Source organism: Mustela erminea, chromosome 16 (genome assembly GCF_009829155.1).
Source record: "Mustela erminea isolate mMusErm1 chromosome 16, mMusErm1.Pri, whole genome shotgun sequence".
Taxonomy (NCBI): Eukaryota; Metazoa; Chordata; class Mammalia; order Carnivora; family Mustelidae; genus Mustela; species Mustela erminea.
Window position 1 is genome coordinate 20,266,447 of NC_045629.1, and position 19,264 is coordinate 20,285,710.

Sequence of the window (19,264 nt, forward strand, 5' to 3'; positions counted from 1 at the left end):
AGGGCAGCCAGAGCAAGAATCTGTAATGGGAGAGTACTGGCCTTCTACTCAGATGATGCAATGTCTCCACAGGCTTGTGCATCTGGGTCGGTCTTCACCATGTTTTTTCCAGATACTTCATTCTGGGTACAATGCCCCTTTCTTCTTGTTAAGCTGAGTCCATACTTTACTGTAATGAACAACACCACTGCAGTAAACACCAGGATCTCCCAGACAAACCCGAGGTGCACCTGGGTTTCCAACGCAAATCAGTGCGTGGCAACAGGAGCTGACAGTAGTTGGGGTGGGAGGGTGAATCCCTCTATTGTATACCTGAAACAAATACAACACTAGATATCAATTTATTGGAATTAAAATTTTAAAAATTAAAAAAATAAAAAAACTAAATATCAAAAGGAGAAAGATAACAAATATCCACTTAGAAAGCAACATTCTACATTATCAAAGATAAAAGATAATATCTCAATATGCTGAACTGAAGGAAAATGAAAATACAACATATTAAAATTTGTGGGACACAGCTAAATCAATGGATAGCCAAATTTATAGCACTCAATGCATATGTTAGAAAGGAGGAGGGGCGTCATTCAGAAGGAGGGGTGGCTCAGTCAGTTAGTCCAACTCTTGATTTTGACTCAGGTCATGATCATTCTCGGTGTTGTGAGACTGAACCTGCATTGTGCTGGTGTTGGGCATGGAGGCTGCTTAATAATCTCTCTCTCTTTCTCTCTGCGCCCCTTCCCTGCCTCTCTCTCTCCCCCCTCTAAAAAAAAAAAGGTCTCAAAACAACAAGCTCTCAGCTTAAGAACCTAGAAAAAGAAGAGAAAATAAACTAAAGAATAAAACCCAAAGAATCCTTCTACCCAATTTCAAGATCTATAGCTACAGTAATCAAGAGAGTGTAGTGTTGGTGAAGGGATAGACAAATGGAACAGAATAAAGATAGAGAAGTGGAAGAGGATCAAGGACCCAAAAAGAGACCGACACCAATATGTGCAATGGGGTTTTGACAAAGGTAAAAAGCATTTCAGTGGAGGCGTGACAGCGTTTTGAATAAATGGTGCTAGAACAAGTGGACTTGCATAGCCAAAGAAGAAGAAGGAGAAGAAGAAGAGAGAGGGGGAGAGATGAGGAGGTGGTGGAGGACGAGGACCACAATCTAAGTCGCATACCCTATACAAAACTTAGCTCAGGGTGCCTGGATGACTCAGCCGGTGAGGCAGCCAGCTCTTGATTTCAGCTCTTGTCATGCTCCCAGGGTCCTGGGACAAAGTCAGGCTCTAAGCTTACTGGCGAGTCTGCTTAAGGATGCTCTTTGCCCTTCTCCCTCCACCCCATCCCCCGCTCATGTGCATGCTCATTCTCTCAAAAAAAAAAAAAAAGAAATTTCAAAAATTAATTCATAATTATTTACTATCTTACATCTAAAGTGATAAATCTTATAAGGAAAAAAATGGGAGAAAATTTCCAGAATGTAAAGCTAGGTAAAGAATCCTCCATTTGGACATCAAACCATTTTCCATAAGGGAAAAGTTGATTAATTGGACATTATCCAACAATCTGGATTGTAAATCTGTACTGTGTGAAAGACCCTGTTAAGAAGACACAAAAGACAAGCTACAAACTGGGAGAAAATATGTGTAAACCACATACCTGATAAAGGACTCCTGTCTGAAGTACAAAAACTCAAAATTTGACCCCCAAATAAGAAAGCAAGCAATCCAGTCAGGAAAAGGGAAAAAAAAAAAAAAAAAGGGCAAAAGACTTAAATACTTTACCAAAGAGTATACAGACGGAAATCACATAGGAAGTTGCCATTGGGGCAATTCAAATTAAAACTACAATGAGCTCTCACTGCACACCTATCACAATGATTCAAACCAAATGCACCAGAAAGGGAGAGACAGACCCCACTACCAAATGTAAGGCAGGATGTGGAATGACAGGATCACTCCTGCATCACTGTTGGGAATAGAAGATGATAGAGCTAACTCTTGAAAACAGTTAACAGTTTCTTTTCCTTTTCAAAGCCTTGAGTTAAATTCGAGTTAACATGAAATGTAATACCAATTTTGGGTGCACACTAGAGTGACTCAACACTTCCACACAGATTCTTTGAAAACTAGACTTGCTACAACCATATGACCCAGTCATGGCACTATGGCATTTATCTTAGAGGAATCAAAACTTACGTTTGCTCAAAAGCCTGTACATGAACGTATCTGTGTCCTTATGAAAGCAGTGGGTCTGCCAAGGGGATAGAAGTGACTGGAGTGGTTTGATATTGACACTTGACAGGCCTATAAGTGATGTTCTCATCTTGCATCTTTGAAGGCCCCTTCCCACTAATGGTGGTCCTGCAGACGAGGAGAAAAGGAATGTCAATGATTTCAACAACTTTAAACCTGCCAAGCATTAGAACACCATCTCTTCTATGCTAGTTCATTCTTGTATTAATCCTCAGTATCCCAAAGCAGACTGGTGGGGTCTGGTCCAAGAGGGCTTCTGGGCAGCATTCCTTCCACAGGCCATCTCCCCGCTAGCCCAGAAGTCCACTGACCAGGTCCCAGGCTTTCAACATCTAATTTCTTTGCCTTCTCTAGGGCCACCAGGGAACTTCTGGGCTCTTTCTCTGCCCTCTAGGAGGCTCTACCGGGCTGGGTCTAGTGCTCTCAGCGGACTTGTACCACACGGCCATTGTCTTCTCCTGCATTTGCCAAATATTGGCATGGGAGGATCAAGTGAGGGGATGTCCTCTCAGAGAGATACATGGCGAACAGAACAGAGGTCCTCTTTCTTACATCGTTTACCCTAATCTCTCAGTAGTTTCTACCATCTCTTGACTTCCCTGGAATTTCAACCCCAGCAGAGAAGCCAAAAATGTGATCTTAGGGTCCTGGGACTAAGTCCATGTCAGGCTCTGCACTTCAATAGGAAGAGTCTGCTTCTCTCCCTCTCCCTTTGCCCCTCCTGCTGCTCTCTCTCTCTCTCTCTCAAAATAAATAAATAAATCTTTTAAAAATAAACAACAAAAAAAAAACCTTCAGGATTTTAATTTTACAAAATCTTTTCTGTTGTTTATCAATTTAACAAGGAAAGTCATAAGACTGTAAATGATATCATCATTGTACATGACTAACCTTGCAAAAGCTTGCACTTGAAGGCAGGCATATATATTAATCCGTATGAGATCAATTGTAATTTAAAAAAAGTTCTCATTCTCAAATGGATGCCTTTAATAACTGGACCTAGATGGATGTATTAATTGACTCCATGGGCAAAATCCTTCCATGATGTATATCAAATCATCATGTTGTTCAATTAAAATATATTACAATGTTATTTGTCAACTAGTCCTCAATAAAGCTGGATAAAAACAATTGTACCTTAACAACTTGAAGCACATTATAATTTTTTAATGAGTTCTATACAAGTAAAATTAACAGCCTTTTCTACATCTTCCTGAAACCTATTTCTGTGAGTCCCAATCTTGCTGCAAAATACAAAGAATTTAGAATTGCACAGTAAAATAAAATAGACAATTCATTTTCATATGTGGTACAAAGCATCTTTTTTTTTAAGCTCATTAAGGCGGGGATTAAAAACTATCTTTTTTTGAAAAATTTATTATTTCTTTATTTATTTTAAAGAGAGAGAGCATGTGTGAGATTGGGAAAGGGGAGAGTGAGAGAGAAGGAATGAGAGAGTGAAACTCAAGCCAACACCAATTTGTTGCAGAGCCTGATATGGGGCTCAATCTCACAAACCTGAGATCATAACCTGAGTCAAAACCAAGAGTTAGACACTTAACCAACTGCACCACCCAGGCACTCCATAGCTATCTTTTGACTTTAACCCTAACCTGTTCCCTTTCAGCAAGACACATGGGTAGTTCTATGCTTTCTCAGCATCACTGTATTTTTGCACTAATGTCTCCTACTAGGGCATTCTGATACTATAATCCAAGAGGCTGAATTCCCATGCCATCAACATAGCTGCCAACTCAGAGAACTTGCTCTTGACATCTTGTGTTCATTGACTTAGGAAATTCCATTTCAAGAGATGAAGAATGATGTTCCCTTAATCTTGCCTCAGAAATCAGTGTTTGAGTTTCTCATTCTCATGTTACCAAAAATCTTTGGTTACATTGTCCTCATTTCTGAACCTATAATAAACACTCATGCAAACCCTGCATCCTCAACCCATCTGTTTTACCTTTAGATTTCATGAAGACTTTTAGTACCTTTTCACTGAAAATATTGTATCCTAGATATGGTTAGGAGGAAGTATATAAAGGCTCAGGAAATTTCCTAATTAAGTTCAGCTTTATTATTTTGCTTAAATAATCTGTAAAATGTTTCACCAGGAGTTCAAGGAAACATCCTATAAATTAAGTACCTCCTAAGGAAAAAATTATATCCCCTACTTTAAAACAAATAACATACATCAATCAGTAACACTGCTACACTAAATTACTTAAACTAATGATAACTAAGCTATACCAGGAACTTGCTTGGGTTTCATTCATTCATTGTTCATTCATTTATTCACTTATTCAACAAATACCTCTTGAGTGTCTATTACATGGCAGGTCCAGTCTCGGGAGAAATAGCACAGAATAAATAGCAAGACCAGTATTCTCATGGACTTTATAGTCTAATCCAGCAAAGGTGGCAACAAACAAATAAATAATAAAGAAAATATTAGCAAGAATTTTCTAGATACCAATATAAAATTGCCGGGAAGCTATACCAGATGGGGCAGTCAAGGAAAATATTTCCAAGGACGGGGAGGAAATTACTGGGAAACAGCACTGGGAAACATGGAAGACATTTTCGCCTTTCCTATAGAGCCTGAGGCATGTGGGTTAGCAACAGAAGAAATTTTTTTTCCTCCAAAAGCTTCCTGGGAAGGTAGTGTTATTGAATGATAGTCACATTTCAGTCAGGTTTTACAAGAAGGTAATGAGAAGAATCAGAAAACAGGCTAAGAGTATGTGAATTTTACTGAGGAGATCCTGAGTTCCCAGGAGGACAGAGGAAAAGGTTGAAACTGTGAGATTGATAATTTCTTTTTTCTTAAAAAATATTTTCCAAGGTTAATAAATTATTTCTAAAATAGTACCTGTTTATCACCCTACCTGTGTTTCCTTTTGCAATACATCAGAAGATTATCAAAAAGAAAAAGCACCCGTTCTTGAATATTTCCAGAAGAAATTTTCAGCAAGACACCACACATTAGCATCTCAGTGCAGGTGTCGGTGATATTGGATCCCTAGGTTAAAAAAAAAAAAAAAAAAAAAAAAGTAAAAGAGAGAGAGAGACAATGTCTGATTACTTAACAGAAACTTCTGTGTGTAATTCTTTTTCTCATTAAAAGTCTGTTTTTATATCAAGATACAATATATGGACAGGATAAAAGTTGAAACACTATAAATAAGCACTGGATGGAGTTCTCTTTTCCTCTCAGACTCCTCCTCATTAGTCTCAGCAGATACAACTGTGGTTAGGAGACTCTGGGTCTTCTTTTAGCTTTCTTACACATGTAGGCATATATAAGCATGGATGATACATGTTACCTATGCTCTTTTACAAGGAGATGATTTCAAACTGATGTGTAAAATTCATGTGTCTAGCACTCCTCTCCCCCTCCTCTCTTTCCCTGGTATGGGAAAAGAGTTCCATGGATATATCACAAAGTACATTAAATTCTCTAAATTTTTAATGGGTCTCAACCTATTTATCCACTCCTTGGATGGATAGAAGAAAAAGAAAGAAATAAAAGAAAAAAATAAGCTATTTAAAGAGAGCAACCTTCCATAGAGCTTTAACCCACGTTAAAAGTTAGCATAGGCACACTTGTTCCTTAAATAAGCCTTCACTGAGTATATGCTAAGGTCAGATGACTAGTGACAAAACTAAGTCTTAACACAAAAACTAACCACTGAGAGGAGCCACAGATGGAAAGAGCCTGAATCATGAACAGAGGAAAGCTGCCCAATGAAGCAGAGCACAAGCATTGGATTATTGTGTGAGCTGATCAAAAGTTTCTCCTTTGAGCCATTATAAAATTGGCAGTGCATTTGTTTCTACAACTTAAACTATCACAAGTAATGCACTAAGTTAGACAAAGCAATAAACAAAGAAAAAAAAGTTTTTAGTAGATAGCTGATAAGCATGCTCTTTTTTCAATATTCTGGTCTCTTTACATCTAGGGATAAATTTCTAATTCTTTTTCAACTCAACGTTTTTATTTTTGTTTTTGATATTTAAAAATCAGACAACTAATTGTAAATTTCATATTTCCACAGTAATCACTGATACAGTTTCCCTGATTATAAAAATTTAAATTAAAGTGATAACTCATACATATCAGTAATAAATTTCCCAAATGGGAAGTGAAGAGAATGTGATTGTGCTGAGCATCTGCATTACAAACACATTTTATTTATTTTTTTATTTTACTAACTTTATTATTTTAAAGATTTTATTTATTTATTTGTCAGAGAGAGAGAGACAGAGAGAGCACAAACAGGAGGAGCAACAGGCAGAGGGAGAAGCAGACTCAATCCCAGGACCCTGGGGTCATGATCTGAGCCAAAGGCAGGTGCTTAATTGAGTGAGACACCCAGGCAAACCTACACACATATATTTTTTTTTATATATTTAACTTAAATTTAAAAAATAATTTTAATTCCAGGAGAGTTAACATACAGTGTTATACTAGTTTCAGGTGTATAATATAGTGACTCAGCAAGTCCATGCCTTATTCAGTGCTCATCATGAGAAGTGTATTCTTAATCCCCCTCACCTCTTTCACCCTTCCCCCGACTCACCTTTCCTCTGGGGACCATCCATTACAAAATATTTTAGATTTAAGATATTTCCCTTTTTTTCATCTTTCATCATAAAGGTGGACATATAACTAGAGATCTATCAAAAATTTGTACAATTTCATATCCTTCCTCATGTGATAGTGAAGTAAAAACTGTCATCAAATTCAAATATAAATCCCAATTTCAGTGGCAATGACTCTTACTTAAGGACTATCCCTACCTCAGAAAAAAATTACAATAGAATACTATTAAAAATGGAAATAAGGAAACATCACATTGATTCTTGCACAAGGACCTATACAATGTTATGGAAGTGGTTTTATTGATAACAATTTTACTAAACATACAAAATACTTCACCTTAGGTTATTTCTCATGGTAGCCCAAAAAAGTAAAACAAAGAAGCTAAGTTGTTATCTAATTAAATGAGACCTGCAAGAGAGGAGCAAGATGGGGGAGGTGTATGGAGATAGTTACTATTACGAAAATGGAGGAATGAAGCCAAGAGGGATGAAAGAAGCTCTTTCTACTCCCTCACGAGTGGCCCACAGAGATCAGGAATGGGTATGATGCTGAAATTGCCAGAAAACTGCAAGAAGAAATTTTGGCTACCCAGGTGGACATAAGAGCAGCTCAAGTAGCCCAGGATGAGGAAATCGCTAGACTTCTCATGGCTGAAGAAAAGAAAGCTTATAAGAAGGCCAAGGAGTGGGAGAAATCGTCTTTGGACAAAAGGAAGCACGACCCTGATTAGAAGCCAAAAGTAACTAAATCAGCACACTCAAAGTCGAAAGAGAGTGATAACCCTCACTGTTCTAAGAATGACAGGCAAGCACGGCCATCACCACCTATCATGACAGATGCTGAAGATTTGGATTACACTCATTTTACAAACCAGCATAATTCCATGCGTCATTTCTCAAAATCAGAATCCACTCATAAAGGTTTCCATCATAAGCAGTAAAACCCTAGGAATCTGCCTTGAGAACGGACTCACTGTAGCAAACATTACTGGATGATACAGAATGCATTCCACACTCATTTTTTTCTTCCTGTATTTGTATTCCTGGGATTTATCTTCAAGTGTTCTGACCATAAATAATTTTAATTCGTTTAAAAAAAATATCATCAGGAGTTCAGCTAGATAGTTATCAACCATTCTGAATACCTACAAACTCAACAGGAGATCAAAGAGAAGAAGACCAGAAGATAAAATAGACCACTTTCCAGAAGGTAGAATGTGCAGAGAAGTGAATCCAAGGCGACATATGGGAAGACAGACTGGGGGGGAAGGGCCAGCTTCCAGTGAAAGAGGGAGCAGCTGAGCACAAAAAAGGAGCTTTTAGAAGTCTACTCCACTGTGGGATGTCATTGTAGAGGCTAAGGGGGTGGGGGGAATCACTCTTCGGGATAGTATGGTCTCAGGACCCATGGGGTCAAAAAAAGACCAGGGGTGTCTGAGTGTGGCAAAGCTCCCAGGTATAGAGCAAGGAAGCTGGATGCAGAGACAGAGCCAAGGGAGGAGAACTAAGCTCAGGATTACCTTAAACCATAATCTGAGGCATAGTTGGGCCACTACTCTCCCAGCAGGAACCCCACAAAGGGCAGATCAGGGGAGAAACCCCCTTCCTCCTCCAAGAGGAGCTCCACAGGAGCACAGTGCCAGAATCAGCTGGGTTTGGAGACTCCAAATGGGGCCATTCTCCAAAGATAGAAAAACTCAGTCACAGGATGAGTGAGCTTGGATTGCAGCCAGAGACCTGGGAGACAGAGGGATTAACTGCTTTTCTTTGAGGGTGCACTGAGCAGTAGGGCCCCCAAGCTCTCAGCTCCTCCAAGGCCAGAGATTGAGAAGCCACCATCTTCATTCTGGTCCTCCAAAATTATACAGAAAGTGTTCAGGGAACAAAAGTTCCTGAAAGCAAACGCAAGCAGATTACTTAGCCTGACCCCTGGCAAGAGTGGTTCAGTTCCACCTCAGGCAAAGACATTTGAGAATCACTGCAGCAGGCCCCTTCCCCAGTATATTAGCAAGAACATCTAGCCAAGAACAAGTTTCCTTTCAATGAGAACTGCAGAACTCCAGAGCTAGGGGAAAGCAACAAATAGAATTCATTACTTTTCCCCATGATTCTTTAGTCTTTGAAAGTTAATTTTTTACATTTTTTTCTTATTCTATTTGTAAAAATTTCTCCTCCACCTTATTTTAACGTTTTTTAAACTATTTTATCTTATCAATACCTTTTTAAAAATCTTTTTAAATTTTCATTGTGATAGTCATATTCTATCCCTTCATTGTATTTAACTTTATTTTTTGTATACATACAGGTTTATTTTTTTTTAATTCTGGGACACAGATTCTTCTAATAGGCCAAAGTATACCCTAAATCTAGCATATGTCTTTTTTCTAGTCTCCAGCCTGATCACATTCTTTCCCCTTTTTTTTTCTCCTTTTTCAAAGAAATTGTTTCCTTTTTTAGAACATTTTTTAATTTTTAGCTTTACAGTCATATTCCATCCCTTCATCATGTTTACCCTTATTTTGTCTGTTCTATTCTCCAGTCTAATATAAATTTTTTTCTTTTTTCCTCCTTTGTTTTCCTCCCAGTTTTGGGTCTCTTCTGACTCGGTTAGTATATAATTTTCTGGGATCATTGCCACCCTTGTAGTATTTTGTTCTCTCATTCATCTTTTTTATCTGGATAAAATTACAAGGTGTAAAAACTCACCACAAGAAAAGAAAAAAAAAAGAACAAGAGGCAGTACCAATGCCTAGGGACCTAACCAATACAAACATCAGTAATATCTGAGAACTACAGTTCAGAATGATGATTATCAAGGTGCTAAATTGGCTTGAAAAAAGCATGAAAGACCCTAGAGAATCCCTTTCTGGAGAAATAAAATCCCTTTCTGGAGGAATACAAGAATGAAAATCTAACTAAGCTGAAATCAAACAAGGTATTGATGAGGTATAATAAAAAAAATGGAGGCTCTTACTTCTAGGATAAATGAGGCAGAAGAAAGAATTAGTGATTTAGAAGACCAAATGATGGAGAATAAAGAAGCTGAGAAAAAGACAAACTACTACTGAACCATGAGGGCAGAATTTGAGAAATAAATGATACCATAAGATGAAATAATATTAGGATAATTGGGATCCCAGAAGAAGAAAGAAAGAGAGAGGTAGAAGGTATTTTGGAAAAAATTATAGCAGAGAATTTCCCCAATTGGGCAAAGGGAACAAGCATCAAAATCCAGGAGGCTTAGAGAACCCCCCTCAAAATCAATAAAAATGGGGGGTTATGGACATTGGGGAGGGTATGTGTATGGTGAGTGCTGTGAAGCGTGTAAACCTGGCAATTCACAGACCTGTACTGCTGGGGATAAAAATATATTTTATGTTTATAAAAAAATAAAAATAAACTTTAAAAAATTTAAAAATCAATAAAAATAGGTCCACACCCTATCAACGAATAGTAAAACTTACAATTCCCAGTGACAAAGAGAAAACCCTGAATGCAGCCTGGGACAAGAGGTCTGTAAACTACAACAGTAAGAATATTAGATTGGAAGCAGACCTGTCTACAGAGATCAGGCAGGCCAAAAGGACTGGCATGATATAATCAGAGCACTATAACGAGAAAAATATGCAACCAAGAATACTACATCCACCTTGGCTGTCATTGAAAATAGGAGAGATAAAAAACTTCCAGGACAAAGACTAAAAGAATTTGTAAACACCAAACCAGCCCTATAGAAAATATTGAAAGTGGTCCTCTAATCAAAGACAGAGACTAAAAGTAACAGACCAAAAAGGAACAAAGACAATATACAGTAACCGTCACCTTACAGGCACTAGAAGGGCACAAAATGTATAGTTTTCAATAGTAACTCTGAATGTAAGTAGGCTAAATGCCCCAGTGAAAAGACACAGGATATCAGAATGGATTAAAAAAAAAAAAGAAGAAGAAAGAAAAGACCCATTGATATGCTGTCTGCAAAAAACTCATTTGAGACCTAAAGACTCCAGATTTAAAGTCAGGGGGTGGAAAACAAGTTACCACGTTAATAAACATCAAAAGAAAGCTGGTGTAGCAATCCTTACATCAGATAATTTAAATTTTAAGCCAAAGACTATAGTAAGAGATGAGAAAGGAAACTATACCATGCTTACAAGTTTTGTCCAACAAGATCTAACAATTTTAAATATCTATGCCCCTAACATGGGATCAGCTAATTATATAAACCAATTAATAACAAAATCAAAGAAATGCATCAATAATAATACTAATAATAATAGTAGGGAACTTTAACAACCCCCTTACTGAAATGGACAGATCCTCTAAGGAAGAGATCAAGAAGGAAATGAAGGCTTTAAATGACACATTGGACCAGATAGACATCTCAGATATATTTAGAACATTCTATCCCAGAATAACAGATTACACATACTCCTCTAGTGCACATGGAACATTCTCCAGAATAGATCACATCCTGGATCACAAATCAAGTCTCAACTGGTACCAAAAGATTGGGATCATTCCCCACATATTTTAAGGTGCAATGCTTTGAAACTAGAACCCAACTATAAAAGGAAAGTTGGAAAAAACTCAAATACATAGAGGCTAAAGAGCATACTGCTAAAGAATGAATGGGTCAACCAGAAAATTAAAGAATTAAAAAAATTCATGGAAAACAAATGAAAATGAAAACACAACTATTCTAAATCTTTGGGAAACAACAAAGAAAGTCCTGATAGGAAAGTATATAGCAAGATAACCCTTCTCAAGAAACAAGAAAGGTGGGGCACCTGGGTGGCTCAGTGGGTTAAGCCTCTGCCTTCGGCTCAGGTCATGATCCCAGGGTCCTGGGATCGAGCCCCACATCGGGCTCTCTGCTCTGCAGGGAGCCTGCTTCCTCCTCTCTCTCTGCCTGCCTCTCTGCCTACTTGTGATCTCTGTCAGATAAATAAAGAAAAAATCTTAAAAAAAAAAAAGAAAAAAAAAAAGAAACAAGAAAGGTCTCAAGTACACAACCTAAACCTACACCTAAAGGAGCTGGAGAAAGAACAGCAAAGAAAGCCTAAACCTAGAAGGAGAAGAGAAATCATAAAAAGATCAGAGGAGAAATCATAAAGATCAGAGGAGAAATAAATGAAATAGAAACCAAAAAAACAGCAGAACAAATCAACAAAACTGGGAGCTGGTTCTTTGAAAGAACTAATAAGATTGATAAACTCCTGGCCACACTTATCGAAAAGAAAAGAGAAAGAACCAAATAAATAAAAACCTGAATGAAAGAGGAGAGATCACAACCAACACCAAAGAAATACAAACAATTATAAAGAACATATTATGAGCAACTACACACCAGCAAATTTGACAATCTGGAAGAAACGGATGCATTCCTAGAGACATATAAACTACCAAAATTAAACCAGGAAGAAACAGAAAACTTGAGCAGACCCATAACCAGTAAGGAGACTGAAACAGTCTTTAAAAAAAAAAAAATCTCCCAACAAACAAGAGCCCAGGGCCAGATGTCTTCCAAGGGGAATTCTACCAAGCATTTAAAGGATTAACACCTATTCTCCTGAAACTGTTCCAAAAATTGGAAATGAAAGAAAAACTTTCAAACTCATTTTATGAGACCAGCATTCCCATGATCCCCAAACCAGACAGAGACTGCATCAAAAAGAATTATGACCAATATCCTTGATGAACATGGATGCAGATAATCTCACCAAAATACTAGCCAATAGGATCTAATAGTACATTAAAAAGATTATTCACCACGATCAAGTGGGATTTATTCTTCGGCTGCAAGGTTGGTTCAACATCTGCAAATCAATCAATGTGATACAGTACATTAATAAAAGAAAGAACAAGAACCATATGATATTCTTAATAGATGCTCAAAAAGCATTTGACAAAGTACAGCATCCTCTTTTGATCAAAACTCTTCACAGTGTAGGGATAGAAGGTACATACCTCAATATCATCAAAGCCATCTATAAAAAACTCACAGCAAATGTCCATTCTCACAGGGGAAAAACTAAGAACTTTTTCCCTAAGGTCAAGAACACAGCAGGGAGGTCCACTATCACCACTGCTATTCAACATAATAGAGTACTAGCCTCAATAATCAGACAAGGAAAAGAAATTAAAGGCATCCAAATTGACAATGAAGAAGTCTAACTCTCCCTCTTTGCAGATATGATACTTTATGTGGAAATCCCAAAGGACTCCACTCCAAAACTGCTAGAACTCATACAGGAATTCATTAAAGTGTCAGGATATAAAATCAGTGCACAGAAATCAGCTGCATTTCTATACGCCAACAACAGGACAGAAGAAAGGGAAATTAAACAGCCAATCCCATTTACAATTGCACCCAAAACCATAAGAAACATAGGAATAAACCTAACCAAAGAGGCAAGGAATCTGTACTCAGAAAACTATAATGTATTCATGAAAGAAATTGAGGAAGACACAAAGAAATGGAAAAGTGTTCCATGCTCATAGATTGGAAAAACAAATATTGTGAATATGTCTATGCTACCTAAAGCAATCTACACATTTAATGCAATCTCTATCAAAATACCATCAATTTTTTTTCAAAGAAATTGAATAAGTAATCTTAAAATTTATATGGAACCATAAAAGACCCCAAATAGCCAGAGGAATGTTGAAAAGAAAACTAAAGTTGGCAGAATCACAATTCCGGACTTCAAGCTCTATTAAAAACCTATAATCTTCAAGACAGTATGGGATGGGCTCAAAAACAGACACATAGGTCAATGGAACAGAACAGAAATCCCAGAAATGGATCCTCAACTCTATGGTCAACTAATCCTTGATAAGGCAGGAAAGAATGTCCAATGGAAAAATGATGGTCTCTTCAACAAATGGTGTTGGGGAAATTGGACAGCTACATGCAGAGGAATGAAGCTGAACCATTTCTTTACACCACACACATAAATAGACTAAAAATGGATGGAATACCTCAATGTGAGACAGAAATCCATCAAAATCCTTGAGAAGAACACAGGCAGCAAAACCTCTTCAACCTCAACCACAACAACTTCTTCCTAGAAACATCACCAAAGGCAAGGCAAGCGAGGGCAAAAATGAACTCTTGGGATTTCATCAAGATCAAAAGCTTTTGCACAGCAAGGGAAACAGTTAACAAAACCAAAAGACACCTGGAAGAATGGGAGAAGATATCTGCAAATGACATATCTGATAAAGGACTAGTACCTAAAATCTATAAAGAACTTACCAAACTCAACACCCAAAGAACAAATAATCCAATCAAGAAATGGGCAGAAGACATGAACAGACATTTCTGAAAAGAAGACATCCAAATGGCCACCAAACACATGAAAAAGTACTCAACATCACTCGGCATCAGGACATACAAATCAAAACCACAATAAGATACCACCCCATACCAATGAGAATGGCTAAAATTAACAAGTCAGGAAACAATAGATGTTGGAGAGGATGCGAAGAAAGGGGAACCCTCCTACACTGTCGGTGGGAATGCAAGCTGGTGCAGCCACTCTGGAAAACAGTATAGAGGTTCCTCAAAAAGTTGAAAATAGAGCTACCCTATGACCCAGCACTCTCACTACTGGGTATTTACCCTAATGATACAAGTGTAGTAATCTGAAGGGGTACATGCACCCAAATGTCTATAGCAGTAATGTCCACAATAGCCAAACTATGGAAAGATCTGCAAGATCCCTGAAGATCTCTTCTGAACCTTCTCCAGTTTGTGAGGATCTCCCTCAATATGAAACATCTCTAGAAGTGAACACTACTACTCAGATGCAAGTTGGCGAATAAATCATGTAGTGATATCAGTATTTCTCCAGACCCCTACAATATATATCTTGATTCTGTAAGATTGTATTAACACATCTATGGCAATTCCATCTTCCAACTAATCCAAAGTGCTCCATTAGTCAACAATGCCTCTAGATCATTTTCCTCTATTGTATGCTTAAATAGTTCGACTTTTGATTTAATCTAGATTGGTATCATAGCAAACCCTAAAACCCCTACTAATATACAAATACATTATAGTTGGGGGCACCTGGTGGCTCAGTTAGGTAACTGTCTGTTTTCAGCTCAGGTCATGATCCCAAGGTCCTGGAATGGAGCCCTGTGTCAGGCTCCCTGCCTAGCAGGGAGTCTGCCTCTCCCTCTCCTTGTCCCTCCACTTGTGCTCTCTCTCTCTTTCAAATAAATAAAATTTTTAAAAAATCTTAAAAACTAAATTATGTTTAAGTCATTACCATAAGTTCCCATTAGCTCCTAGCTCCTGATAAAAAACCTGAATATTAATTGACCTCTGTGAGGTAAAACACTTCTTTTCAAAAACAGCCCAAAGCATCTGTTTAATAATCTATTAATGAAACTTTGTCGGGTAATGACATCAAGCCCAACAATCTTTTTATGTTTTAAAGTATATCTCACAATATAAACATAACATCACTCATTATATTTTACTAAATCCTACTGAGACATTTCTATCACTGTAAAGATATTTCTTTCATATTTAACATCAAGCTTTAAGAATCAGTAGAGTAGGTACCTTTACCATCTTGTACCAGAGTAGAATAGTAATAGTATTAGATAATAGTAATCTACTATTATCACAGGAAATGTCCATTAAATAATTCCCAGAGGATTGCTTACTCACTTAAAGGAATCTGAGTTGAACATACACATTTGTCTAAAAAAGCTCCTTCTAAATGAATGGCCTATAGCATTTCTCTTTATACCCTGTGTAAAGCTGTAAATGGTAAAGAAGAACCATTGTGTCTTTGATTTACCATGATTGAATCCGTGCATTATTAATAGGACAATGGCAACTAGAAATCACTAAGAATCTTTTAACTACAGAGACGTACAATGTTAGAAATATTAAAAATTTGACCAAGTGTATATACAGTCTTCTGTATAGTCATGATATGCCTCTCACTTCAAATCCATCCCATGTACAAGTAGACACTTAATAAGCATCTCTTTTTAAATAATGTTGTGGTTATTTTCTCCTTGCTTACATGATAAATCTACCTTTCTCTGTAGCTAAAACAAAAGAAAACAAAACAAAAACCTCACAACTTTATCTTTAAAGTCAATGAAATTTATGATATTTTGAAATTACATGCAATTTTTTTTCATTTACCTAGAAATCCCAGGAGAGTTTTCTGGGGTCAGAAATAAAGAAGTCAAGCTACAAAATTCACAGAAGAAATTGAAATAAAGTATGATTATGAACATCAGATTACTAGGTAAGGGTCAGGAGCGCTAAAGTCTATCAAAATGACAACGTCAGGCAAGTGAACTAGAATATAAAAAATGTGGAAGCAGTAAAACAAGCCAGGCAGATCATCAGAAGAGAGCAAAGCCTCTAGGGCAATGGTTCTCAAAGTTTAGTGTTTGGGAGACACACTTGATATGCTTCTTGAAATTCCAGGTTCCCTGGTCCTACCTTTGGAGATTGAAACTGAGTAAAGCTGTGGTAGGTCCCAGGTCATTCCAGTAAATGCTGATGCATATGGAACACTCTAAGTAAAATTACCTTGGAGGTTTTGGGTACCTGAATCCAGGTGCTCAAGTGCATCGGATGGCAACCCTGCTGACAGGGAGAGAGAGGTGAGCACAGGTCTCTGCCTGAGGTAGTCCTGACTGCTTCCTAGTCCCAGGGCAGATAGGTGTTGATCATGTTACCATGGTCGCAAATATACCACATGGTCACCTCTGGTATATTTCATCACCAGTGAGTATTCACTTACACCTAAATAATGTTACATAACCTAGTTAGTGTTTTATCTTCATTTTGAAAATTGATGCTAATATTTAAATCTAGAACTATGTTCTTTGGCAATTCCATATTTAGTCATTGAACAATCATGTATGATAAACACTTTTCTCTAGATGAATACCGAAGTCAGGATTTTAACATTTTATAACATGTCAAACAATGTGTTAAACATTTTTTCCTGGTATAAATCCCTAGCAGGTTGGTTTCTCTGTTTGTAAACTTTTAGGAAGCAAGAGGGACAGAGGGAGATGGGAGGGAGGGAAACTGGAGGGAGGGAAACTGGAGGGAGGGAGTAAAGGAGGAAGGGAGGAAGGAAGGAAGGAAAGAAAGAAAGATGGAGGGAGGACAGGTGCAAGGAAGATAAAAGAAAGGGAAAGATGTTTGGTTAGATCAGTTTTGTACAGTCTTTCATGGGTCACCAAGTAGATGTTGAAGGCAGCAGATTATTTCACTATGGGAAAACAAACAAACAAACCTATAGAAATACTTTTACAAAGATGGAATTTCATGTGTTTGTGAAAAAAATAATGTCCATGAAAATAAGCTATTTTAACAGTACACTGATATATCATAGAGTCATAAACCAACATTTGAGAGGCAAGGTATAAAAGAATTATTTTTAAAAAGTAAGAGGGCTTGTATAAATCATTTATTTTGAACTATTCTAAAGCTATTACCCATAATGTAATATGTATATGTACATATTAAATACAGATTTTTTTAAATTTTTTATTTTTTATGAACATATATTTTTATCCCCAGGGGTACAGGTCTGTGAATCGCCAGGTTTACACACTTCACAGCCCTCACCGAAGCACATACCCTCCCCAAAGTCCAGAACCCCACCACCCTTCTCCCAACCCCCCTCCCCGCAGCAACCCTCAATTTGTTTTGTGAGATTAAGAGTCACTTATGGTTTGTCTCCCTCCCAATCCCATCTTGTTTCATTGATTCTTCTCCTACCCACTTAAGTCCCCATGTTGCGTCACCACTTCCTCATAGCAGGGAGATCATATGATAGTTGTCTTTCTCTGCTTGACTTATTTTGCTAAGCATGATATGCTCTAGTTCCATCCATGTTGTCGCAAATGGCAAGATTTCATTTCTTTTGATGGCTGCATCGTATTCCATTGTGGATAAAGAAGATGTGGTATATATACACAATTAAATACAGATTTTTAAAGAAGATTTTACTTATTTATTTGACACACAGAGAGAGATCACAAGCTGGCAGAGAGGCAAGCAGAGAGAAAGAGGGGAAGCAAGCTCCCTGCTGAGCAGAACCCCATGTGGGGCTGGATCCCAGGACCCTGAGACCATGACCTGAGCCGAAGGCAGAGGCTTTAACCCACTGAGCCACCCAGGTGCCCCAAAACAAGTATTTTTAAATAATGTGTTTACCCATATGATTCAGAGTTTTGCTGTCTCAACATTCCCTTAAAAAATAAATAACCAAAATAATGTACTTTTTTTCATCTAGATGATTTATCCTTTTTAACATGCATTTCCCTTTAAGAAGCAACATTGATCATGTGAAATCACACCTGTGATGAATTATATATATAGAACTAAATACAGCAAAGCCCCAGCAAGCAAGTTCCATGGATGGTTCTAATCCTGACCACTTTTATTAAATCAGGAAAGGTAGGCTGAGTGGCAGTTCAAGAGGAGAAGTAACCATCCACTAATAACTGCACCATAGGTGGGAATCTACTCATCCAGTGCCTCTCCTTCCAACAGCTTCTCTTTCTAGTCCAGGCTGTGGAAACCTATGTTATCCCTCCTCCTTCACCTTGGTCCCAGCAGGTGCAAAGTCTTGGGACATGACCCCTGTTCCCGATACTAGTGGAAGAAATACATATGAAAGCATAGAATTAAATGCAGCATGATCACTGCAGTAACAGAGTATCAACAAAATGAGAGCTGGCATGAATTAACACTATTAGAGAAAGCTGTGTGTATATGATTATTTGTTTATCATTAACTATATAGTTCATTTCATGTCGTGGTTTCAGATTTCAATCATGCTTTAGGGATTTTCTTTGTCAATTACAAAGTACACCATTTCAGTATCACCTTCTCATGGGGTGAAAAGATCAGTCTGAAATGGATGGAGCAAACCATGACTTCAGTCACTAAAGTCAGGACCCAGAGGCAATCCATGTTGGCAACATTCCTCACCAATGGCTCCCCTTCTCACTGTGGGTGTCTCATGGTCAAGATCCAGCCAGAAAATGGTGACAATTCAGAATCTAATTTGTTAAGAAGCTGAATAAATTTTGATTCTATAATTTGAGGTATAATCAGGTGTGAATTATATAGTCAGCATACATGAAAGACTAGTAAATTCAAAGTGCCATTACAGAACTTAATGTATTTAATTTAATTTAATTTAATTTAATTTAATTTAATGTGGAATATGATGAATTTCCATAGCTGGACACTAGTTAGGTGCCAAACTATGCTTTCAGAAAATGACAACACCCAGAAAAGACAGGCAGGAGTGTGTGCATTTATTTTATGGCTCCTATTCTAATTTCCAGTGTGTCTTCAAATACGATTTATGAAATGATTTATGAAACACTGCAACAAT

At 37.5% G+C, this 19,264-nt stretch overlaps 1 protein-coding gene and 1 pseudogene across 1 annotated transcript in view; one reads left to right on the plus strand and one right to left on the minus strand.

Moving 5' to 3' along the window:
* Positions 1–219: 219 nt before the first annotated feature.
* LOC116575044 (phosphatidylinositol 3,4,5-trisphosphate-dependent Rac exchanger 2 protein-like) overlaps positions 220–19,264 on the minus strand; it is a 118,523-nt gene continuing 99,478 nt past the window's right edge. The window contains exons 7-8 of the mRNA XM_032316126.1: positions 5,141–5,274; positions 220–312 (exon numbers count right to left, since the gene is read on the minus strand). Coding sequence (XP_032172017.1) covers positions 249–312; positions 5,141–5,274 — 198 coding nt within the window. The 3' untranslated portion in view covers positions 220–248. The remainder of the gene's footprint in view (positions 313–5,140; positions 5,275–19,264) is intronic.
* Positions 7,285–7,902, plus strand: LOC116575487 (annotated as a pseudogene).